At 35.0% G+C, this 22,497-nt stretch overlaps 1 protein-coding gene across 3 annotated transcripts; it reads right to left on the bottom strand.

The window, feature by feature from the left end:
• Positions 1-5,659: 5,659 nt before the first annotated feature.
• On the bottom strand, positions 5,660-8,263 carry LOC133310289 (uncharacterized). Of its 3 annotated transcripts, XM_061511195.1 has the most exons (6): positions 8,171-8,213; positions 7,556-7,609; positions 7,408-7,480; positions 7,199-7,296; positions 6,547-6,863; positions 5,660-6,225 (listed from the first exon to the last, which is right to left on the bottom strand). In XM_061511195.1, exons 3-6 carry the CDS (start codon positions 7,414-7,416, stop codon positions 5,855-5,857), a joined length of 795 nt encoding a protein of 264 aa, XP_061367179.1. In that variant the 5' UTR covers positions 7,417-7,480; positions 7,556-7,609; positions 8,171-8,213; the 3' UTR covers positions 5,660-5,854. The 3 variants fall into 3 exon arrangements, with proteins under 3 accessions (XP_061367179.1, XP_061367177.1, XP_061367178.1); XM_061511193.1 differs by lacking the exon at positions 7,556-7,609 and having other exon boundaries at positions 8,171-8,263; XM_061511194.1 differs by having other exon boundaries at positions 7,408-8,234.
• Between the last annotated feature and the right edge of the window lie 14,234 nt (positions 8,264-22,497).

Here is a 22,497-nt window from a genome sequence, read left to right as displayed (position 1 = left end):
TTGTGGAGTAATAGATGAAGGGAAAAATGAATTTGTTGTTGTCTAGGCTTCGCTGATTACTGCGTTGATGTATGCTGCCAACAAGTAGACCCCAAAAGAATTGCAAGAGAGAAAAAGAGATAAAGAGTGAAAGAGACCGGGCATCCTATTTGTGCTAGCTCAAAGACCATACTGCCCTTCTTTACTTAGGGGTTGAAAATTTTTAGCCCGGGTATTTTCGGTAATTGGCTGTTCCCTTCACTTAATTTTATACACATTAATGACTTGTTTAGATAGACTTTTTTTCTCCAAAAATAGGATTTTTTTTAAGAAAAAATCTGTTTGGATGTCTTCTTTTAAAAAAGGCATAAGTCATAAAAAAAGCTAAAAATCTATTTTTTTTAGCTTTTAACAAAAGCAAAAGTCAAAAGACAAATTTTTTATCAAAAATAAAATATTTTTTTAAAAAAATCTAAATAGCTTTAGTTTTTGTTAGAAATACTTCTAAAATAACTAAGATATAAAATAACACTTTTTTTAAGATCATCCAAACGGACTCTAAGTACACGCAAAAACACATAGAGAGGTTTAAATAAAATCGGCTGCGTATTACTCTCATCTTTTTGAAATTTTTTTTTTTTTTTTTATTGCCTTTTTTAGATTTTGTCATGAAACTTAAAGAAGAGTCATCAAAATAAACTGGATGTTTAAAACATTAAATTCAGATTTCAAACATAACAACTACTCAATACTTTTTTATTAGCCTTGTTCATCTAAGTGCCAAAATTCATTGGTTGACTATCCATATTCATCACATCATGTTCATACCATGATGCTTACCTTGGTGTCAAGATGATTTCACAGCCGAGAAAAAAATGAATAGAAAAGCAAGTTGGTAAAAATTGTTAGAATAGTACATAAACAAGAGAGGGAGAGAGAAAGAGAGTAAATACGTTATCTAAAGAAAGGCATTAAACTTCAATAACTAAATACTCCAATAGTATCATAATTTTGTTTTTTTATTTTTATTTTAATTGTGATTTTGAGTTATTTTCCATCATATAAAAGGGTGTTTTTACACCGCAAATGCTAGTGGTTGAATTTCATATTGTTATCATTTTTAGAAAACAAAAGGTTCTACCTATCATTTTCAATTCGTGTGCTTGGCCTATTTTCTATGTATATCAGTATCAGAACAGATAAATTAAAGTTCATATTTTTTTGTAATATTAAAAGTTCAAGAAAATATGTAAAAATTTAAAGAGCGGTTTCTGATCAGACCAAATCTTTACAACTGAGCCGATCATGTGATCTTCCTCTACACAAAGGCCTGGAACCTCCTTGGGTCAGAGCATCTTGCAGTTTGGAGTTTGGAGCAGCTTTAACCCATGGGTCTTCTATGGAATGAGATGGGGGGTGTACCTGCAAGACACTCCGACGCTCAAGTCAGTTATGGTTCAAGCAGGTTTAATTATGTAGGAGAAGATGATGTACCTTAGTGTTGATAATATATTTATAGTGGAGGTATGAGCAACTTGGAGATGTCTTAATGCTGAAGTATACTTGAAGATGAAGTATCTTGAAGTTACTTGCTTCCATGTTGCCTTTAATGTTGAGGAGCTTTGCTAAGATAAGCTTTAATATTGTGGTGCTTGATGGGATAAAGCCATTAATATTGTGCAGCTTGATGGCTGTCATGAGCTTTTAATATTAAGGTGCTTGCTGAGATAGCCTTGGTGGAAGAGATAAGACAGCAGCATGTATTTATTATGGTGAAACTTGTTGTCATGGAGTCTTGCAGCCTTCTTGGACTAAGGCTTTGCTTCATTGTGAAGGCTGTAATTCTGGGTCTTGTATTTGTATAATATTTATCCAGATCAGTTTCCTATATTGAATTGTATTGCAATAGATATAGGTTACGTAACCTAATTAAAAAAGAAAAAATGAAAAAGGAAACAAATCAAACCTAATTAAAAAGGTCATAATAACTGATACTAATTGATTGAATCTCATAATATATGTAAATAATCTCCTGATTTCCTACATTTCCAACTTGTCAATGAGTTCTTCAAATGTTGGTTTATGTAGGCCTTTAATAAGGATATTTGTTGTTTGCTCTTTGGTAGGAATATACGTGATACACATTTCCATTATCTAACTTTTCTTTTATGAAGTAGAGGTCAACATGCTATGTCCTATCATGGTGAATAGGATTTTGAGCATTGTTAATAGCATCCTTGTTGTCACAATACAGTTTAACTAGTAGGGAATAAGAAATTTTCAATTCTTCAAGAAGTCTTCTCAATTAGACTCTCTAACAAGCTCCATGATCTAGAGCTCAGAATTCTGCCTCGGCATTGTTTCTTGCTACTATAGTACGTTCTTCACTCCTCCACGTCACAAGATTTTCCTACACTTAGGTGCAATAATTTGAGTTAGATCTTGGGTCCACTGATGAATCTGCCCACTTTGCATTAATGTAGATTTTAATCATCCTCTTATATTCGGTTTTGAAGAATAGTCCCCTACCATAAGTGCTCTTAAGGTACTTAAGGATCCTGTGGACCGTACCTAAGTTTTTCTCCTTGGGTAAGGGCATGAATTGACTAGCCATGCTTATTAAAAAGGCAAAGTCAAATCGAGTTATTGCAAAAGCAATGTCAAATCGAGTGTAGGATAAGTACATCAATTTTTCAACAATTCTCTAATACTTTTCCTGTCCATCTCTTTCCCATCTTCAATGCCTAACTTAACATTGGGTTCCACAAAGGTCTTAGCTGACTTACATCTTATCATGCATGTCTCCTACAAAAGATCAAGGATATACTTTTTTTGAGTAATAGTAATTCCTGACTTGCTCTGAGCCCCTTCCATGCCGAGAAAATACTAAAGATTTATAAGGTCCTTCACTTCAAATTTGTTTACTAAATATTTTTTCAAGGAATCTAATTCATCACGATCACCACCTGTAATGATTATATCGTCAACATAAAAATAAGTATAGCAACTTTACCATCCGTAGAGTGCTTGTGGAAAAGAGTTGAATCAGTTTGTGCTTAAAGAAAACCTTTCCTCTTGACTGCTTGAGTAAATTTTTTGAAGCATTCTCTAGGGGATTGCTTAAGCCATACAAGGACTTACTTTAACTTACACACCAACCTATCTTCTTTTTCGAAACTAGGCGGAGGATCCATATAGACGTCCTTATGTAGGTCACCATTTAAGAGTGGATTCTTCACATCAAACTTTTGTAGAAATCAATCCAGCTTAGCAGCCAGAGATAAAAGGACTCAATTGGTGTTAACCTTGAGAACTAGCTAGAGCAAAAATCTCCTAATAATTTATCACATGTGTCTAGGTGAACCCCTTTGCAACCACTTACAATCTACCGGTTTTTTTCCTCAGTTATGTCACTATTTCCTAGGTTCCAAGGCATCCATCTCTTCAAGGACAATGTTTCTCCTCTTTGGATCATTGAGGGCTTCATGTATGTTTCTTGATTTTTTTTTACTATCTAACATAGTATTAAAGGCATGAAAACCTGTACAAACATTTTTAACTAAAATGATTATCTTTTAAAAGGACAAAAAATTTTCCTATTAATATATAACAAAAAAAACACTTTAATAGTTTTTGTATAATATATATTTTGGTAATAAACCTGTTTTAATATAATTTATTAAACCTGTTATAATATAATATTAATCCATTTTTACTTTTATTACAAAAATTAAAATAGTTAAAAAGATAAAAAGTTAAGAACAATATAAATAAATAAAAAATAAAGAGTGAAAATTAAAAAAAATAGCTATATACGAAATAATTTGACTGTTTTGTAGTCCTTGTCTTTTTTAAAACTTCATAGTTACAATGAGGGTAATACACATCATTCTTTATTCACTGTTGGGACCAACGTTATTAAAACCAGTTCAAGTTTGTTATCAGATCGGTTATACAACTATCAGATTGGTTATGCTACTAAACCGTCAACAACGACCCCGTCAACCAAAGACAAATCATTTACGTGCGGCCAAATTTGACATCAACAAGTGTTTTTGTAAGGTATATAAATTGTTTTTCACTTCATATTAAGGCCAATCTGGGACTTCTAAACTTTAGAAACTATTCTTTCGGTTTTTATTGTCATTTCTGAGTTGCATCAATGAACGTAGGGAGGTTAATCTTTCAGCATCTATGAGAATTTAATCTCTATTTCATATCTTAAAGTTTGTCTTTCGTGAGTATAGAGGCAACAAGGTGATGTTGGTTGCACAAATCTTCACCATTTAGACCCCTGTTAATGTTGCAAAATTTTCCAAATATGGTTTTGCATTATCACAGAAACTCTTTGATTTAGGCATAACCTAGACTCTACCATTTCATTATAGAAATCTGTTTCTTGCCCAATCTCATTGACATGAATATTAAGCAAAAGAAACTGAGATAAACCTATAGATACACATGAAACAAGGGAGGTCTAAGTCTATAACGTTATCAATGAAAAAGTGAGGTTTTGCATCATGCACACCTTCCGTCTCCATAATTTTCTTGACACATACTAAAGTATACTAGTGCCACAAGATGATGTCACAGGCATCTTTTGAAAACAGCTACAAGGATGCTTAAAGGGGTTGTGAGAAGCACCAAAACACGATGGTGGTAATACATGGATATAGTGGGTTGGGGATTGAGTGGTTTTTGTACAATTATAGTTAAGTTCTTTGTATGAGATACAAATTTTACAAAAAAAAATTGAGTAGGGAATATTTATATTGAAATTTATTTATCCGGTTCAAACGGTTGAACCGATGATTCACCGATTAAATCAGTATTTTGACCAAGTTAATAACCGAACTAGTTTTTATACCATTGATTGGGATTATAATATTTTCTACCACAATGATACACAACCACCAACAAACATTCACAATTGAAACTCATTTTTAAGATGTATGGGGAAAGCAATAACTATAAACGTAATAAAATTATGGGAAAATTATACCTGAAAATTAGCGAGTGAATAACAATATTGGGAAAGTAGTTTACATAAAGGATGAGAGTAAGACCTCTATAGGATGGCTGTGACAAAACATATCCCACTAATCCCAATAACAAACTTCAGCCGTAACAGATTATCAAATTATTTTTGAAACATTTCATTTTGAAATATATTCTTTTTCATAAAATGACAAAATTATCGTTGTCCCAAATTCAACCATCCTAAAATCATAAAATGTTGAGCTATTAATTAACTACACTGGCTCCTATTTTTGAGTGACCGAATTTACAGCTCGGCCATGTCATTTTCACTCAACTTATTTCAATTCATAAACTAAAGGAGGCCCAACAACTCAAAAAGTAATGATTTGTTTTATTTTGAAATTATTATAATTTAAGATTCTCTATAAAGGTAAAAACAAATCATCAAATAATATTAACTTCAAACAATATAATTACAGTTTAATTTACTTTATAAAAATATTAAGAAAAGAATAAAAATTAACAAAGTATTAGATATCTTCTCTTATTTTATCCATATAGATTTTTTTTAACTCTCTTATAAAAGGTATAAAAGCTTGCTAGAAATATCTACAAGAGCAACATAAATTTTAAAGTACAAGTCCAATATAGTAATTTTAAGTAATGCTTCTCACTTCATATTTTTTTATTTTAAGTTGTTTTTAACACAGCCAGATTCATTGAATCCTTCACATAGGTCAACGAATTTACACCCTAAAGTAATATTTTAATACAAAATTAAAAAACAAAAAACAGGCAGAAGTCAATGATTTCACACCTTACAATCAGATGCAATTTTAATTCATAACCATTGTTAAAATCACAATTTTATCAAATATCAGTAATAAAAGAGATGCTAACTCTGTGAAACAGCAGTGTGGCCATATTTTTCCATGACTCTTTTAGTGGCAAGTGCTGCTGCCTCACTAGCACGCATTGTCCCACTTGCCATAATTGAAGCAAACTCTTTCAATATCTCATCTTGAACAAGGATACGTGCATTGGCAAGAGGATCTCCTCTGGCCTCGTTATGTGAAGAGGATTGTTGTGGTTCTCCTCCTCCTGCTGCTGGCTTAGAGCTATACATCTTTGTCTTAGGAGCACTGGAATTATTTTGGGGTTTTACTGAAGCAGAACTTAAAGGACTCACTGTAGAAGGCCTAATATGGGGCATTTGGGGTACTCCACCAGATTTCAATGTTGTCTCTAAGTTCTGTATCATGGGCACTGTAGAAACAAAGTTATAAATATAATGTCAGATGATGCCAAAGTTATAATTAAAGAAAATAACAGCCACTCAAAATAGTCATCTTTTTTAAGGTTCCAATGAAACAGTCTCTAACATTGTCCTTGAAACTGTTCAACTTCTATTCAAGGAAAAATAGATGAAAATGCCTATACATGAAATAGATTTATACAAGCCATAAGCACTTTTTGAAATTATTTTATTGTTCTTTCATTCTGTCAAAACATTATTATAACATACTAAATTGGACGAACCAGAACAACTATTTGAATTTAAGTAAAGTGTTATTGAGAAAAACTTACATATAAGAGCCCCCATTGGGCTGCTCATAACTTCATTAGGAAGCTGTAGAATATATTCAGGAATGGTTGCACCCACCAAAAATTGGGCAACTTCATTGGTAAAATTGTTGCAATTGTGGGTAAGCAAACTATAGGATTCAGCTGTGTACCGCGGGCTGATTTCCTGCAAATACATTTCAAAGACATCCTTGGGCACATGTGTGACACCTAAATCTACCACTCTAAGTGGAGTTCCATAAGGTGTTGATCCAGAACGACAATGTTGTATGCCCCCACCAAAGTAATACTCATTACCATAAACCACAATTCCTGTGTGCCTAAAGAACAAACAGAGTATCCAAAATAATCACCCTTCAAAATCCTGATATAAGGATAGTACACTAAGGATATTGGCAAGTATATCCAAAAATAAAAGGGCATAATGGCACAACCACAGTTACTATAATGTCTTGAGTCATATCCATTTCCATACTAGTTCAACTATACAGTTCATTTAGCATAACACAACTACAGATCACATCATCAAAATTTCAACAACATAGGCTTAACATAACACATCCCCATGTCCAGTTTTCATTGAATACAAGTGCTAAAATATCACATCAGATCAAGAACATTTCGCTATGGACAAGCAACAAAGAAAAGCACTCACCATATGCCTTCAATAGCTTTCCCCAAAAATGAAGTTGAAAGCTGTCGAGCAAGTCCTTGGCTTAGATCATAAACATTTAGAGAAACCCTTTGACCCTCCTGCAACCAATTATAGTGATAAATGCCATATCAATTGCAAGCACTACAAGGATATTAAATACCAAAGAGTGAACAAAACAAAACATGGCAGAGAACATTAGTATCACATACCTCAGCCATTTACAGCAGTTCAATGTAGAATTAATCAGCCGCAATCACTTGAAAGAGTGGATCCTTTTTAGTACTGTTGCAAATAGTCCAATAGAATCAATAATGAAGCTTGATAAGAGGCTTATGGAAACAACCAAAGAAGAGATACCTTTATTGACTAAGCATGTGAAAAACATAGCAAAATCACGAGGATTGTCTCCTACTGAGAAACAGGCACATCAAGACACGTCAATTCCTAGCACTCTTCCAACCCCATTTTCTCAATCTCAAATCAAACCCTCAATATTTCCATCATTATAAGAATTCCATGAGAACACACTTAAAAACAAGATGACAACAAGGATTAATCCCCCCTTCTCTCTCATCTTGTGAAAAGACACCAAGATAATAATAATAATAAAAAAAACATATTTGATAAAAGAAAACAATAAAACAACAATTCAGTACCCACATCTACCACAAAAAATGCAATGACCCTTTTCCAAGAAACGCGTCCATTTAAAGCCCCTAATAAAAAGTTTACAATTTGAAAACAGAAAACCAGACTTTTTTTTTCCCTAATGGGGTTCCACACAATCAAGAACCCAACATCAAAATTCAAAATTTAAAACATGCACAAGTCCAACACAAAATGGCACCCCAAATTCAAGGGCTACCCTTCAGGAAAAAAACTCCAAATACCGCATACAATTCATAAGCCACAACATGGAAACAAACACATTGAATCCTAAAAGATCAGAGAGAGAGAGAGAGAAAGATGTACCTTACGAGGGAAAGGAAAGAGTAACAAAAGCAAACGTAGAAGATATCGATAATTCGAAACACAGTTTCGGTGCTACAAGAAAAACGAAGTACGTTAGAGAAGAAGTCCTTAAATAATAAATAAGAGAGACTACGACTCTGGATCTGGAGAGGTCTAGATCCTCTACGACCACCACTTTTGTTCTTTCCTTGTGCCTCTACGACCTTTTAGATCCTACCGACCACTAATTGTCTCCACGTGTTTTCTATTTTTTTTTTCTCTTTCTAATTTTTTTTTTTCAATTTTTGATTTGAATGTTCTTAAATGATCTTCGGTGCATGATACATGTTAAAATACACTTGGCTAAGATTTACTCTTATAATATACACATTTAACTCGTGTGATGTCAATTTTTTTTTTCTATCATCATTGTCCTCGACTTTAATCAACAAGTTTTAAAAGGAGCGACGATAATGTTAATGATTAACCCCATATATATATATATATATATATATATATATATATATATATATATATATATTCTTTTAATTATGGTGAATTGGAATGGCTTTTGTTATCAACTCATATATGAGGTCTATTTATTGCTAAGCCCAACAAGGAACAATCTAAATATAAATATGATATAATTAAGGGAGGATATTCATCAAGGATATCAATTCTAATACGACAGAATTAAACATAGGCTTGGGCTACTGGTAGAAGCACAGAAGGTCCAAAATCCAATACCCACAAATAAACTCTATAAATAGGAGGTAAAACCTATAGATATGATTACTCTATCTCTTAATGTTATGTTGTCACTGTGCACACACACACTACCCATTTGGCGAAAGCTGTTTGTTATTCTTTTGTGAACAGTGATCTGCTAAATTATCTAACTCATTGATATCTTAGAGGAAGCACCTAGATCCAACATAAATATACTAGTCTATTGGGCTAGACATTTCTATCTTCAGGACATAACATTGGCACCGTCTGTGGAGAACGATTAAATCGTTATTCCCATGATCACGAGCAGGAATAACAGTTTGTACAAGGAGTAGCGGTCAACTACCGCCTCATCCAAATCTTTCACCGAATCCTGTGGTGGAAGAAGTAAACCAACCACAAAATCAACCAGAGAATGAAGTTGATTATGATGTTGTTCACGTGAGTGAGGAAGTCTCGGACACAGCCTCTACACCTGCTCCTCAGAATCGAGTTGTGGATCCTCCTCATCAGCCTGCAGATGCGGCTGCCAGCATTGCACTTGCTGGAGATCCTGACACCCGCTTTGCGCAGACCGCGTTTGCTGCGATCTTAAGGTGGATGGAGGATATGGAGAACCGTAACAACCTTCAGCAACAAAAGAATCTCAAGAGAATTCAGGAAGAACATATCAGAAGAATTCAAGAGATGGACGAGCGATTGATGCGGACAAGGAATTTGGGCCGTGATGGAGGCCAAATCTAAGATGAAAGGGAAGTTCATGGAGAAAATAGTCAACTCCGGGATGGTAATGATCAGGTCCGAGGTAACACAAATCGTAACCTAAATACTCCAATCCAGGTTGGGGTTACCGAAGTCCAAGGCGCGGCTAATACTGGAGGGATTTTGAATCCTAACCGTCAGATCCGAGTTGATAACAATGGTGAAGGTTATAGCCCAGATACCAATCACAATGCGAATGTGATAATTCCTACGCTGAATACTGGAGAACAACCGGGGTGATGCACATCACAACCGGGATTCCTAGTTTCCATATAACGTTCAAGGACGCGTAGAGACTGGTGCATACAGGAGGAAATATAGCAAGGGACAATACAATAATAGTCCCTTTTACGGGTGAGATTATTAATGCCCCATTTCCAGAAGAATTTGATTTGGCACACTTGCCAAAGTATGATGGAAGTCAGGACCCACAGGTCCACATAGATATTTTTGACATTGATATGTATATCAGAGGGATTGATGAGCCTATTATATCCCGGATATTTGCTACAACTTTGACTGGAGCTGCGTAGATATAGTTCTTAACCCTGCTTGCCAATTCGATTAGATTCTTTGAAGAATTTGGAGAAAAATTGTTATTGAATTTTGCAACGAGTAAGAAACATCTGAATCCGAGTTTGCACTTGGGAAAATTCGACAACAAACTGGAAAGACTCTCCAGAAATATTTGAACCAATTCAAAGATGCGGCATTGCAAGTTTCGGGTTTACAAGAAAATATCCATGTACATTTGATTGTGGCCAGGTTGGATGGTGCATCTCAGTTGGCAAAATCAATATACAAGGATCCAGTGAAAATGTTAGAGAAATTCAGAGCTCGGTCAAAGAAATACTTGGAGCTTGAGCAAATGGAGATAGAAAATGCATCAGGAGAAGAAAATAAGAAAGGGAGCTCGAAGAGGAAAAGTCCAGCTCCAAAGGAAAAAGAACGACTAAGAAACAAAAAGAAAGATTTCCACGAACGAAACTCAGATGATAGATTTTGGGTAGGGAGGTATAAGAAGTATACTCCATTAAATATACAGCCTATATTAAACAGAGGAGGCTTGTATCAGTCCAAGTTATATGCATTTCATAATGGACCTGGGCATACTATATATCAATGTTGGGACCTCAGAGATGATGTGAAAAAATTCATTAGAGATGGAGAGCTGCGCCAATATATGATTAAGACGCGGGGATGGAAAAGTGTAACATCCCACAAAATTAGGATAAATACAAGGTACTATGAGAAGTGTGATTGCATGATTGGAATTCGAATTATATGTTAATATATGTGTTGTTAGTGGATTATATAGTTGTTCTTTCCTAGAGTGGAATTAATTTAAGAAGGGAATTAATTGATTTGTCATGATAAGAGAGGAATTATTTCTAGGCATGTGAAACTTTAAGACTTGGGAGTTTATATTTTATGGTTAAGTACATAAGTTAGCAACATTTTGGGCTTGTACATCTTTGACTCCCAATCCTTGGTTGGCCGAAGCCTTAGAGCTTTTAGAAGTGCCTTGATTCAGCCCAATATTGTATTCACCTTTATCTCATCCTAAGAACCTTACCTTGGCAGCCCTTGATTGGGTGAAGATCTCCATATGCCAACTTAATCCTTTCCCATTCAGCTCCAAGTGTGCGCCTATGATGAAGAGAAATCGACTGAAAAATTCTGATGCAAGTCCCTATTAACTAAAACAAGTCAGCCACGTACCTCTCCTTCCCTCCTCACATGCGCCTAAACAAGAGCAAAAGCTGACCTTACTTGCTGCAGCTTCCAACCTAATTCAGCCTTTATTTTATGCATCCAATCAGCCCCAGGATGTCAGCTTGCATGTATCACCATTGGGCAAACTTGCCACCACAACTCACCTTTTGAGCGCATAAGGGAGAGACTAAGGTCAATAAGAAATTTTGAACATTAAGCCACTTTAAATCAGCTCTAAACTCCTCACCATTTTCATCCTTTATGAGCTGAAGTGTAGAAGACTAGGTTGAGTTTGGGACTCTTGTAACAGAACCAATTGAACCCTTACCACCCCCTCACTTCCCTTAAACCGTGACACCACCATAGAAGGAACACCAAGAGATAAACCTCACCTTCCCTTCCTATCCTCTACCTCTAAACCGTGAAGCCCCTTAGGGCTAAACCGGAATTTTAATTCCATAACTTTTCCCCTCTTATTCTTGCTAAGAAAACCAAGTTCATCACTAAAGAATTCCACAACCAAGTTATTGTCTTGTGCAACGTTTCCTTTATTCCCCCTACCTTGTGACCGAAAGCTTATGAGCAGTAAGCAAGGGTAGCTCAACGTTACATTCCTTCATTGGTTCAGCCGTGTAGTAGTGTCTAAGGAGGTATTGTATAGCCCCTTCTTATTGTTTTTCTTTTTCAACGGTTATTTGATGAAGATATTCCATTGCATGTGGGTACTAACTTAAGCAATCCTTCTTTCCTTGCTTGTGCGCACGGTCTTCTTCATGAAGATGTGAGTTTGACGTTCGTGGGAATTAGTGAATAGGTGCTGTTCTAGTTTCGGATTTATTGGCGGGGCTTGAGGTAAACACATAGCCGAACTTTCCTTTCCCCTACTGCTGTTCTGGTTTGTTGATTATGTTAAAAAAAACGTAGTTGGTAAAATTTTATACGAACTAAGTTAAGCTTGTGTTAAAATAAAACATGATGTATATGAACCTTTGTTGGAAAAACGCTGCTGTATAATGATTTTATGCCCTCTGTTTCGCTGTAAAACTCACTAGACAGCATGTCATATTAATTTTTAGGAAACGTTACTGTATGTTGGTTTTATTGCTCCCTGCTTTGCGCTGGAAAATGTAGCTAGACAGCCTGCTGTATATTTCTCTTGTTGTGTTGTTAGCGCACCATTAGGGAGAGGAGTAGGAAATTGAATTAAAAACATTTAAGGTCCTATAATGTTAAAACCGAACTTAGCTAGGATAAAAGTGATAGGATTTGTCTCTAATTAATAAAAAATAGGGCTGCTGTATTTTATTTAATTAAAGTTAGAAAAATTTTGGTAGATGAAGCATGAAAACCGATTCTGCCCTAGTGGAGTTATTAAAAGAATTACTCACTGTTGAAAGTGTATAAAGGTTGAATTAGAATCAAAAATGAATTTATTGAAAAAGAACCTTAGGGCCGAATGCTATAGGAATTATTAAGTTTGGGAATTTGATGAATAAATTGAATGTACACTGATTGATTATACTGTAAACTAGGTACGAAAAATCCTTGAGAAGTTGGACTATATCACTGCTTGTTGGTAACTTAAATTTCGACGTACGAGGTATGTGTAGGCGGTATTACCTAATGTGACTATTGGCTAGTGTATGGAATTGTGATGTGTTGCTCACATTTGTTCTATGTATGTTATGATGATGATGAGCCAATGGTAAGAATATGAAAGGATGATATGATATATGCATGCATTTTACATCATAATACATTTTTCTGTTGGGTGCGATTGCATAACATGGCATGTTTACTTGATTCATGACATCTTGAATATATATATATTTGTATTGAGGACATGTGACTGAGCATGCATCATATAGGCATGCCTGGTACCAGGAGAGGGGACACTTGGCTTTAGTCCGCATAGGTTCCACAGTGGGATTCACCTTCATGGGAGCCATTAGGAATACCCACTGTGATGCTACGCGCACGACGGTGCTATGAGCGTAAAGGAAAAAGGGCGTTATATACGCATTATGATATTTGATGAAAAGGACTAAATGTTTGAAGTGACTATTTATGATTTTGTGCCTAGTTAATACTGTTGTATTTGGTTTTGTTGCCACACTACTGGGTTTATTCTCACCCCTTTGGGGCTGCAATTTTTAAATTGCAGGATGACGTAAAAGCATTTGAGGACTTGGATGTTGAACTCTGTTATATTTTTGCTGCTGTCTGGATTTATTCATTGTTGACTGTTTTAAGCTTGGGATGACTGTATTATGTGGTACTTGATGATTTTTGGATGACTGTAAAACTATGACATATTTCTGCTTTAAGTCTTTTTATGAACAGCGGCTGCTTTAAGAAATCTGAAACGTTTTGCGAAAAGGGACTTTCTTAACGTTTATCAAATGCTGAATTTTTAACGATTTACGGACCACTTACGAGTTATGTTTTGAGGGGCAAATGAACTCCGATTTACTATTATTTTATATGCACGCGAAGCCCCAAGTGTCTACTTTCAGATTCTGGAAACCGTACAAAAATATTTTGAAAACTCGATTTGATATTGATTTTTTACACGAACTGTTTTTGGGAGATTTCCAACTTTGCAAACAGCAAGGTTTTTACAAAGTTCTATCAAGAAAATCTTATTAGCTTTCCACTTTCATCACTCAAGGGTATTTTAAAAGAAAAAGTTCGCTACTAAATTCCGCAACTCTAATAACGATTAGCAAACGACTCTCTTGGATGCATACAAGGGAGGGTGTTACACTAATTGGTATCAGAGCAGTTTTGATTCAAGGTGCTTGTATTGATGAAATGCTTGCTGTTTGTGCCTGGTTGTTGAATGATTGCTGTTGAAAATGTTGGTTGTTGGTATAGTGTACTGAGTTATTACCGTTTGTAGATAATTATGAATTGGTTGTTTTGCTACGTGTTAGAAGTACACTGTTTCATTGCTGATGGTTGATTATAATTATTGAATTGTTTGCTAGCAGTTTTTGCATTATTCTTTGTGTTAATGGTACTTGTGGCGTCCGGTGTTAAGCATGGTTATGCACTCCTCAATACTAGGAGTGAGCCTGATCAACTCATTACCACGTACGATGTGTGTGCACAATCATGGTTATCACGGGATACACTTGTGTTTGAACACTATGTGTGAAATATTAAATTGCTGCTTGCATTAATAGTTAATTGTCAATCCTGTCTCTATGAATTTCATAAGGTTGTAATTCTGTCTATGCTTAAGATAATGTTCAATAAAGTGATGCCTTGAACCGTGCCGAATTATTGCTGTAAATAATTGCCTTAGCGAACTATGACACTGCTTGTATGACGTGGCTGTTGTCTAGTGAATAGTAGAAATTGTTACTCTCCACTAACTCTGTTTTGCGTAAGTAGTTAATGTGTTCAAGAATAGTAGCAATGACATAAATATGAAAATTAACTTAGGGATAGGATAATTATGTAAGTAAATATGATTAATGCTCCTAGAACGTAGTATTAGTGTTAATTAAGACTGTAACATTGTCTCTATTTTTTTTATGATCTACGACTTTTCTTGTGTGTTGTAATTGTATTACATTGTTAGATAATAGAAATCATTGTTCCTTCCACTACTTCCACAAGGTTTATAACTGATTTGTGTAGCTGTGATATAACCATGATAACTAATGTAGATAACTAGCCTTCAAAAGGTTTATTGTTTGACCTTCAAACTGTACGAAGACAAATTACGTAGGAATAGAACATCTGTCTTCGAAGATTTAATTAATGCCCTGGGATAGTAGGATAGGAGTTAATTAAGACTTAACATGTGGGTCTACTGCCATTACAAATTTTTCTAATGGTGAATTAGCACTAGACATCATTCTTGAGAAAGAAGCTGTTAAACAAAGTGAGTGATATTTGTCATTCTAGTTCCTACGTGTTAGGTTGCCTTGGGTGATGTAACCATTTTTAAACTTGCATCTGGTTATATTAAGTTTTCTTTTTGGTGACTGTTGAAGTTGTAGGTCTAGATGTTAAACGTTACAAGAATACTGCATGAACAAATAAAGAAAGATTACCTGAATTAAATTTAAAAATATACTGGACTGAACAGACAATTGTTCATGCTGTGAATGGTCTCGTTTCACTGAGTCTTTATTTTATTTTGTTTCCTTTGGCTGATTCGTTATCTTCATCTGTATGCTTTCAATTTTTGTCTCCTTCTCGATGCCTTGTGAAACTTTCTGTTATCAAATATCAAATTATCCAACGAAATAAAACTGGAGAATCATAGAAGACTTCCTAGAATTTAAAGTGTTATGCTGTCATAGCTATCTATATAAAAAAAAATTATTTTAAAAAAGGGTGCATCAAGTTTACATCATGAAAGAACCGTGCATAGCTTCTTGGTATGTGTGATTTCCCTTGAGTTGATTTTTGGATTTGTCTAATTTTATTCTACAGTCTATTCAACCCCTTGTTATCTTTACAATGACGTGTCTATCCTAGGTCTTATTGAATTTGGACTTGACTGCAGTTATAGAACTCGTATGTTGACGAATTATAAACCTCATGTATAAAAAGGGAAGAAATTTTGCGAAATCAAGTAATTATTGATTTTTGGTAGTACCTAAAGGCGAACCAACGGAGGTTGAATAAGAGAATACGTATATGTGTTACTGCTTTATTAAATTCATATTAAGAATGAAAATGTGTGTTTACAATCATGTTATTTTTGAGATCCATAACTTACCTTCATAATGACATGACTACTTGTGGGTGAATTATCATTTAATTGTAGGATGATGTAACACTATGTCCTGATATTGTAGTGTTATTGAAATTATTTCTAGGACATGCATTGAAAGTAAATTTTTTATATATTAACTGAAAATTTGCTAGGAAGTACGCTTAACACGATGTGCCTCATAGTGGCCTTTGAATTCTGTTTATGCACATCCCTACTACCACAATTATGTTCCACTAGGTTAACATTCATTAATAAGAATTTTCTTTACTTTCTGTTCACGTTGCTGTGAACTGTTAAGTTATTTGTAGATGTCAATAGAGTTAGTACTCACGAAATTCTCCTGATATGACTGCATAGTACTTGAGGATCCAATCTGTAAGTTGAGCATGGATATAAAAGTAGAATTAAACTGGAGCTTCTTAACACTATTAAATTATGATTTAATATGCATGCTGTGTCATCTTTAACCGTGATTATACCGTGTGAATTTCTGCTTAAAAATTTGAGTTGTATTATGAGACACCATATGCATTGTGATGGTTTTGGGATTGGTGTTCTTTATTTTATGTCAGGCACGAGGTTTCGTGTCGTAGATTTTATTTTTAAATGCTGACTTATCTACAGCTAGAAACCTTGAAAGAAAGTATTGTGAACTTGAATTATGAAAACATGGTCAGTTTTAGTGAAGTTATGTATGATAGCTATGTTGTGATTGCAATGTGTGTTAGAAGTGGGAAATTCATATCATGATTAATTGGATTTAAGGGAAAATTTAATCTTGAAATGTCGAACCTTGAACTATGCTCATCTACTATATGTCTCTGTTGCACTGAAATTTTTCTGTTTGGAAACTGAATGTGACACTTTTCTGTTAAAAGATTAATGCCGAACTAAATCATCCTTTTATTTAAAACAACATGAATAACTCAATTGTTAGAAGTAAGCTGGTATGGAAAATTTTCCATCCTTGACTGTGGTAATTACTAGTTGTCTAATTGTTTATTACTTGATATATGTGTTACTCGAACTAGTACCACGAAGAAATTTCCTGTTACTTGCATCAATTGTGGAAATCTAATATGAATGCTGATTGCCTGATGTGAAAATTAAAATTTTTGGTACGCGCATTTATTTGGGTTAGCAGTTGTTTAATAAAAAGAGAAATAAAATTCGTTGTTTAAGTTTCTGGTTTATAGGTCTGATGTTTACTTGAAATGTTTCAGTATGTCATGGAACGTTATGATTGTCTTTAAAATATTCTCATTGCACCAATATCTTGCTGCATGTTGTATGTGAATAGGACGTTGTTCGAATAACTTTGAATTGTTGTTGTACATGTATAGAATTTTATTTGTTCCTTGTATATTAATTCCATTATAACTAGGAACTTTTAACATAACTATTGAGAATGCACTCTATTAAGACTTTGTATATTTCGGTGAGTTATGTAATGGTTGTATTGAAATTTTTCTTCGTGTACCAATAATTGAAATGCTCGTATGATCGTTGATGGATACCCTGATCAGTGAAATCAATTACATCCGAGGTACCTAGGACAGCGGAAAGCTCGAGGAAGTTTCCTCATATGGGTGTTTTGACGAACTGTGTGAGAGGTACCACTTAACATGATATGTACGCAAAATAGGATAGAAGATTTGGAATTTTATGAAGATTCCCCTCTGTTGAAATTTGAATTGTGATGTGTACTGTTTTACTTGCTTGACTTCTTGAAGGCTTATAAGTATAAAATTCTGCCTGTGATGTTACGTGGAATATTCCCTGTAGTGTGATGTCATTAAGTGAGGTAGTACTTTTCCTTGTACATGGAACCCTACATTCTAAAGAATCTTTTATTTAGGCCATTGACTTGTCTATCTCATTGTTACATAGGAACATTTAAATACTTGATCAATGAGTAGTAGAATGGCGTGACATCAAGAGTGAGCGTGGATTTAGGGATTTTGAGGAGTCATATGCTTATTGTCATACTCTATTTCAAAGGTGAAATCTGTAGTAGTAACCAGATTGATGTGCAGTGACTTGTGGATGCATAGCTGGATGCAACATAACGGAGTATACGAATGAGATAGTGTCACGCACTGGAATTAAGTAGCCTTGGGGAGGTAGGACGAAGTTTGAGGAAAAACTTCCAAATAAGGTGGGGAGAGTGTAACATCCCACAAAATTAGGATAAATACAAGGTACTATGAGAAGTGTGATTGCATGATTGGAATTCGAATTATATGTTAATATATGTGTTGTTAGTGGATTATATAGCTGTTCTTTCCTAGAGTGGAATTAATTTAAGAAGGGAATTAATTGATTTGTCATGATAAGAGAGGAATTATTTCTAGGCATGTGAAACTTTAAGACTTGGGAGTTTATATTTTATGGTTAAGTACATAAGTTAGCAACATTTTGGGCTTGTACATCTTTGACTCCCAATCCTTGGTTGGCCGAAGCATTAGAGCTTTTAGAAGTGCCTTGATTCAGCCCAATATTGTATTCACCTTTATCTCATCCTAATAACCTTACCTTGGCAGCCCTTGATTGGGTGAAGATCTCCATATGCCAACTTAATCCTTTCCCATTCAGCTCCAAGTGTGCGCCTATGATGAAGAGAAATCGACTGAAAAATTCTGATGCAAGTCCCTATTAACTAAAACAAGTCAGCCACGTACCTCTCCTTCCCTCCTCACATGCGCCTAAACAAGAGCAAAAGCTGACCTTACTTGCTGCATCTTCCAACCTAATTCAGCCTTTATTTTATGCATCCAATCAGCCCCAGGATGTCAGCTTGCATGTATCACCATTGGGCAAACTTGCCACCACAACTCACCTTTTGAGCGCATAAGGGAGAGACTAAGGTCAATAAGAAATTTTGAACATTAAGCCACTTTAAATCAGCTCTAAACTCCTCACCCTTTTCATCCTTTATGAGCTGAAGTGTAGAAGACTAGGTTGAGTTTGGGACTCTTGTAACAGAACCAATTGAACCCTTACCACCCCCTCACTTCCCTTAAACCGTGACACCACCATAGAAGGAACACCAAGAGATAAACCTCACCTTCCCTTCCTATCCTCTACCTCTAAACCGTGAAGCCCCTTAGGGCTAAACCGGAATTTTAATTCCATAACTTTTCCCCTCTTATTCTTTTTAAGAAAACCAAGTTCATCACTAAAGAATTCCACAACCAAGTTATTGTCTTGTGCAACGTTTCCTTTATTCCCCTACCTTGTGACCGAAAGCTTATGAGCAGTAAGCAAGGGTAGCTCAACGTTACATTCCTTCATTGGTTCAGCCGTGTAGTAGTGTCTAAGGAGGTATTGTATAGCCCCTTCTTATTGTTTTTCTTTTTCAACGGTTATTTGATGAAGATATTCCATTGCATGTGGGTACTAACTTAAGCAATCCTTCTTTCCTTGCTTGTGCGCACGGTCTTCTTCATGAAGATGTGAGTTTGACGTTCGTGGGAATTAGTGAATATGTGTTGTTCTAGTTTCGGATTTATTGGCGGGGCTTGAGGTAAACACATAGCCGAACTTTCCTTTCCCCTACTGCTGTTCTGGTTTGTTGATTATGTTAAAAAAAAACGTAGTTGGGAAAATTTTATACGAACTAAGTTATGCTTGTGTTAAAATAAAACATGATGTATATGAACCTTTGTTGGAAAAACACTGCTGTATAATGATTTTATGCCCTCTGTTTCGCTGTAAAACTCACTAGACAGCATGTCATATTAATTTTTAAGAAACGTTACTGTATGTTGGTTTTATTGCTCCCTGCTTTGTGCTGGAAAATGTAGCTAGACAGCCTGCTGTATATTTCTCTTGTTGTGTTGTTAGCGCACCATTAGGGAGAGGAGTAGGAAATTGAATTAAAAACATTTAAGGTCCTATAATGTTAAAACCGAACTTAGCTAGGATAAAAGTGATAGGATTTGTCTCTAATTAATAAAAAATAGGGCTGCTGTATTTTATTTAATTAAAGTTAGAAAAATTTTGGTAGATGAAGCATGAAAACTGATTCTGCCCTAGTGGAGTTATTGAAAGAATTACTCACTGTTGAAAGTGTATAAAGGTTGAATTAGAATCAAAAATGAATTTATTGAAAAAGAACCTTAGGGCCGAATGCTATAGGAATTATTAAGTTTGGGAATTTGATGAATAAATTGAATGTACACTGATTGATTATACTGTAAACTAGGTACGAAAAATCCTTGAGAAGTTGGACTATATCACTGCTTGTTGGTAACTTAAATTTCGACGTACGAGGTATGTGTAGGCGGTATTACCTAATGTGACTATTGGCTAGTGTATGGAATTGTGATGTGTTGCTCACATTTGTTCTATGTATGTTATGATGATGATGAGCCAATGGTAAGAATATGAAAGGATGATATGATATATGCATGCATTTTACATCATAATACATTTTTCTGTTGGGTGCGATTGCATAACATGGCATGTATACTTGATTCATGACATCTTGAATATATATATATTTGTATTGAGGACATGTGACTGAGCATGCATCATATAGGCATGCCTGGTACCAGGAGAGGGGACACTTGGCTTCAGTCCGCATAGGTTCCACAGTGGGATTCACTTTCATGGGAGCCATTAGGAATACCCACTGCGATGCTACGCGCACGACGGTGCTATGAGCGTAAAGGAAAAAGGGCGTTATATACGCATTATGATATTTGATGAAAATGACTAAATGTTTGAAGTGACTATTTATGATTTTGTGCCTAGTTAATACTGTTGTATTTGGTTTTGTTGCCACACTACTGGGTTTATTCTCACCCCTTTGGGGCTGCAATTTTTAAATTGCAGGATGACGTAAAAGCATTTGAGGACTTGGATGTTGAACTCTGTTATATTTTTGCTGCTGTCTGGATTTATTCACTGTTGACTGTTTTAAGCTTGGGATGACTGTATTATGTGGTACTTGATGATTTTTGGATGACTGTAAAACTATGACATATTTCTGCTTTAAGTCTTTTTATGAACAGCGGCTGCTTTAAGAAATCTGAAATGTTTTGCGAATAGGGACTTTCTTAACGTTTATCAAATGCTGAATTTTTAACGATTTACGGACCACTTACGAGTTATGTTTTGAGGGGCAAATGAACTCCGATTTACTATTATTTTATATGCACGCGAAGCCCCAAGTGTCTACTTTCAGATTCTGGAAACCGTACAAAAATATTTTGAAAACTCGATTTGATATTGATTTTGTACACGAACTGTTTTTGGGAGATTTCCATCTTTGCAAACAGTAAGGTTTTTACAAAGTTCTATCAAGAAAATCTTATTAGCTTTCCACTTTCATCACTCAAGGGTATTTTAAAAGAAAAAGTTCGCTACTAAATTCCGCAACTCTAATAACGATTAGCAAACGACTCTCTTGGATGCATACAAGGGAGGGTGTTACAAAAAACGATAAGAGAAAATCCAGGGACCGAAGTAGAAGTAAGAGACCGACTCTTGAGAAAAAAAGAAAGAAGATTTCAATGATAATGAATTCTCAGAAGCCAAGTTCGAATGTAATGTAATGTTGTGACTTCGGCAAGTGCACCGGTCGTAAAAGTAATAAAAGTGTACTACGTACGAGATCGTTCCCACGAGGATTGGTTTTCAAGCACTAGTTCGCTACCAACAATTTAGTTTGAGAATCAAATTTGAGATGAAAAGATTGAAATTCAAAACAAGCAATGGCATTCAATTTCAAAATTAAAAGCAAGAAAGTAAAAGATGAATGTTTTGAAAATCAAGAAAGAGCGTAGTTAAGGTTTCGACTTCCCCCAATTTCCTCTTTATGCTATGAATTAAATAGTCAAGAATCTGCTCTTAATATAATGTCAATCAATTCTTTCTAAGTTAATTAAGGCTCAATTCCTTGTTACCCTAATTCTATGTGATCTTGAAAGAATCCTAGTTCTCTGGTTGTTCATCAAGAAAACATGCACTAAAATTAAGAATTCAAAGATTGCATAATTGTCCTATGTCTATCCGTAGATCACAAGGATTATGATGAATTTATCGAATCGGGGTTCATGCATCGACATCCCTATTGTCATACAATTCCCCTAAATCAATCTATAAGAAGCAAACTTATAGAAAGCATTAAAAACAGATAAATTCATTCAAATATAGAAAGAGAAGAATTAGGAGACAATTTAATTCATAACACAAAGACTCAATTGGGTTTCATCTTCCCCCAACTACATAAAAACTTAGCCTAGCATATTGAATTCAAAAACAATTGGAAAGAAAATAATTCCCCAAGACTCCATTGATGTGACGTTGTCTTGACTCTTCAGTGCTCCAATGCTCCACAACAGGATTCCTCCTCTTGATTATTCAAAACTTTCTCCAAAAGTTCCTTCTCTTGATT

This window comes from Gastrolobium bilobum, unplaced genomic scaffold (genome assembly GCF_033153095.1).
Source record: "Gastrolobium bilobum isolate Gb01-03AN ecotype WA unplaced genomic scaffold, APGP_CSIRO_Gbil_v1 utg40325, whole genome shotgun sequence".
Lineage (NCBI taxonomy): Eukaryota > Viridiplantae > Streptophyta > Magnoliopsida > Fabales > Fabaceae > Gastrolobium > Gastrolobium bilobum.
This window is presented reverse-complemented; position numbering and strand designations above follow the sequence as displayed.

What these genes read in the sequence shown, in the direction of transcription:
- LOC133310289 (XM_061511193.1), bottom strand. An exon ending in AAAGCTATTGAAGGCATATG is followed by an intron (nt 6,864 to 7,198) that starts GTGAGTGCTTTT and finishes TTTGTTCTTTAG; the next exon opens with GCACACAGGAATTGTGGTTT. An exon ending in CCCAATGGGGGCTCTTATAT is followed by an intron (nt 6,226 to 6,546) that starts GTAAGTTTTTCT and finishes TTGTTTCTACAG; the next exon opens with TGCCCATGATACAGAACTTA.